We start from the raw sequence: 3,245 nt of genomic DNA on the forward strand, positions 1-3,245 counted from the left end.
TGTTTATTTATAAAACTAGAACTGAATTTTTAAGCCATAAAACGTGTTTATTTATAAAACTAGAACTTAATTTTTAAGCCAAAAAATTCTGGTATTCTTCAGTTAGGATGTCACACTGCATTCTTTTCTTTTTTTTTGTAAATCTTTCGTGACACGAACCTGAGGGGCTCGCTGACGTACATTGTTGTTGTTTTCTTTGTTAGGTGTCCCGTGGAACCCAGCGTGTTTCCCTTGTTAACTCCTGCTCTAGGGTCTAAATCTCTCCAGGCTCCATTTCAGGCCTTCAAGTTTGCTTCTGATAGCACAGTTAAGTTACAGATGACGGTGTCGTTTTGTCTGGACAAGTGTCCGCCGGTAAGAATCAAACAGTTAGAACTAAGAAAAAAAATAATAACGATTTTTTTTTTATTTATTGTTTTTTAGAAAATGATCCATTAGGTATAACCGCAACTTTCTGGTAATTAGAATAAAGTAGATTACCGGCTTTAATCTTTACAACAACTGAGAGTGTAGAGCATATTCAGCGACATACAGCAGGCTCGAACCTTGAATCTTCCAGTGCTAAGTTTAATATGCTATCCATTAACCGTGCTTGACCAGAAACTAAGTAGGCCTAACTCTCTCTTTTTTCTACCCGTTACTTAATGTCTCACTTTTATTAAAGTTGTTTTATTTTCTCCAACCTTGAATCTTCCAGTTCTGAGTTTGGTATGCTAACCATTGACCGTGTTTGACCAGAAACTAAGTAGGCCTAACTCTCTTTTTTTTTCTATCCGTTACTTAATGTTTCACTTTTATTAAAATTGTTTTGTTTTCTCCCAGGTCGATTGCAGCAGTGACGTCACACAAAACCTTAATAAGAAACGTCGAAGATCAACATCTGCAGCAGATACCTCCATTCTTGAGTTACAGGCTGGTGACGTCATTAATGACGTGATCATGGAAAGCGACTTGTTCACTGTGATGAGTTCAAAGTCGGCATCCTCTATGGGGCAACGAGCAAGAACATTTAACGTTCGGAGTAAGTTATGATATTTTAAAAGTATTGTGATAATTACACATCAATAATACGAGTTTGTCATCAACGGAAATTAAAGTGATAGTGATTATTTTATTGCTCGCGCGAAAGAAGTCATCTGGTGGGGAAAAAGTGAAACTAAATTAGAAAAACTAACTTATACATCGTATCGAACGAGGACCGCTAAAATATATATATATATATATATATATATATATATATATATATACTAGTTTTAATAATTATAGTGCCGGTAAACACCTTAAATATAAGGGATTAAACCTGCCTGGTTTGGTTGTTTCGTAGAATTATAACAGCCATCGAACTGAAGAGGGACCATTGTTAAATCTCAAGTAGAATTTTTTGTACATATAATAAATATTTACTGCTTATTCTCTTACGCTTCGAGTTCAACAATTTCAGTAAAATGACGCCTTTACCTCGTTCTTTTGACCATCGTTAGCGTATTCAGTTTATATAATTAAACTTCGCCTACACCTCGTGCTGCCATAGTGTTGGTTATCAGTTAGCGTATTATTTGTGTGTTTACATGTCAAACTTCGTATCATCATAACGTTGACTATATTAGTCTTATATTAAACTTCGCCTACACCTCGTGCTGCCATAGTGTTGGTTATCAGTTAGCGTATTATTTGTGTGTTTACATGTCAAACTTCGTATCACCATAGCGTTGACTATATTAGTCTTATATTAAACTTCGCCTACACCTCGTGCTGCCATAGTGTTGGTTATCAGTTAGCGTATTATTTGTGTGTTTACATGTCAAACTTCGTATCTCCATAACGTTGACTATATTAGTCTTGTATTAAACTTCGCCTTCGCCTCGTGCTGCCATAGTGTTGGTTATCAGTTAGCGCATTATTTGTGTTTACATGTCAAACTTCGTATCATCATAACGTTGACTATATTAGTCTTATATTAAACTTCGCCTACGCCTCGTGCTGCCATAGTGTTGGTTATCAGTTAGCGTATTATTTGTGTGTTTACATGTCAAACTTCGTATCATCATAACGTTGACTATATTAGTCTTGTATTAAACTTTTATGTTCTCAACGACGTTGAACTCTAGTGTATAAAGATTACACCTTTAGCACTAAAGATCGTCAAACCCTATACAAGGTTTAACAACCTGTGGGAATTATTGTGTTTATAGACTTGCTAACATGGAAACTTCAACAGTGCATATATATATATAAGTATAGAACGTACAGCTGCTTATTACGTTAAGTGCCGTATGATTTGCTGTTCTTGTTGTTTAGAAACAAATAAACGCACAGCCGTTTTTACTTTAGAACCAACCCCAATTTTTGCGTGACTGCGGCTGTATTATTATGCTACGTGACTTTTACACCAAAGTGCGACCGTGACCTTAGGCGACACGAGAATGTATAGACACCTAAAATTCCATTCCCTATGTATTTAGCTTGCCAGCCACTCAATTTAGGGACACCTTCGTAACCCAAGGGCTCTTTCTAATGTCTACTTACAGCTTTTTTCAAGTAAGTACCCCCACCTGCCGGAGGCTCTAAGGTTTGTCGACAGTTTTTACGTCTTTTACAACTAATGTTGGTCTCTCTTTTTTGTTCGTTTGTTTGTTTGTTTAATAAGAGCACTTGGGAGAGATGCAGGGGGGCGTGAAAGAAGGAACTTACGTATGTAACCCAACAGAATTTCTTTGTTTTTATAACTAGATCTATGATGACGATTTCTTTCTTTTCTTTTTTTTAATTTTGACGAAAACCCCATCTTTATTTTACTTTAAAGAGGGCGTTATACGTCGGAAGAATTAAAAGTCATTAAAGACAAAAATACTTCCCAGTTTTGTACTACAGTTACTGACTAATAACGATAATCTCAGGCCAGTCTCTCTATCACACCCCCCCCCCACCCCCAACTCTTCAGCCTTTATTCTAGACCGTTTCGTTCAAATCGACCCGGACCCGGCATAGTCAGGTGGTTAGGGCGCTCGACTCGCAATCTGCGGGTCGCGGGTTCGAGTCTCCGTCACACCAAACATGCTCGCCCTCTCAGCCGTGGGGGCGTTATAATGTGACGGTCAATCCCACAATTCGTTGGTAAAAAGAGTAGCCCAAGAGTTGGCGGTGGGTGGTGATGACTAGCTGCCTTCCCTCTAGTCTTACACTGCTAAATTAGGGACGACTAGCGCAGATAGCCCTCGTGTAGCTTTGCGCGAAATTAAAAACAA

The 3,245-nt window shown here is 37.9% G+C and overlaps 1 protein-coding gene across 1 annotated transcript in view; it reads left to right on the top strand.

Moving 5' to 3' along the window:
- The first annotated feature begins 208 nt into the window (after positions 1-208).
- The window catches only part of LOC111088098, a 5,851-nt gene continuing 2,814 nt past the window's right edge, over positions 209-3,245 (top strand). The window contains exons 1-2 of the mRNA XM_022397060.1: positions 209-354; positions 823-1,021. Of these exons, the coding sequence (XP_022252768.1) occupies positions 319-354; positions 823-1,021 (235 nt within the window). The 5' untranslated portion in view covers positions 209-318. The remainder of the gene's footprint in view (positions 355-822; positions 1,022-3,245) is intronic.

This window comes from Limulus polyphemus, unplaced genomic scaffold (genome assembly GCF_000517525.1).
Source record: "Limulus polyphemus unplaced genomic scaffold, Limulus_polyphemus-2.1.2 Scaffold3118, whole genome shotgun sequence".
Lineage (NCBI taxonomy): Eukaryota > Metazoa > Arthropoda > Merostomata > Xiphosura > Limulidae > Limulus > Limulus polyphemus.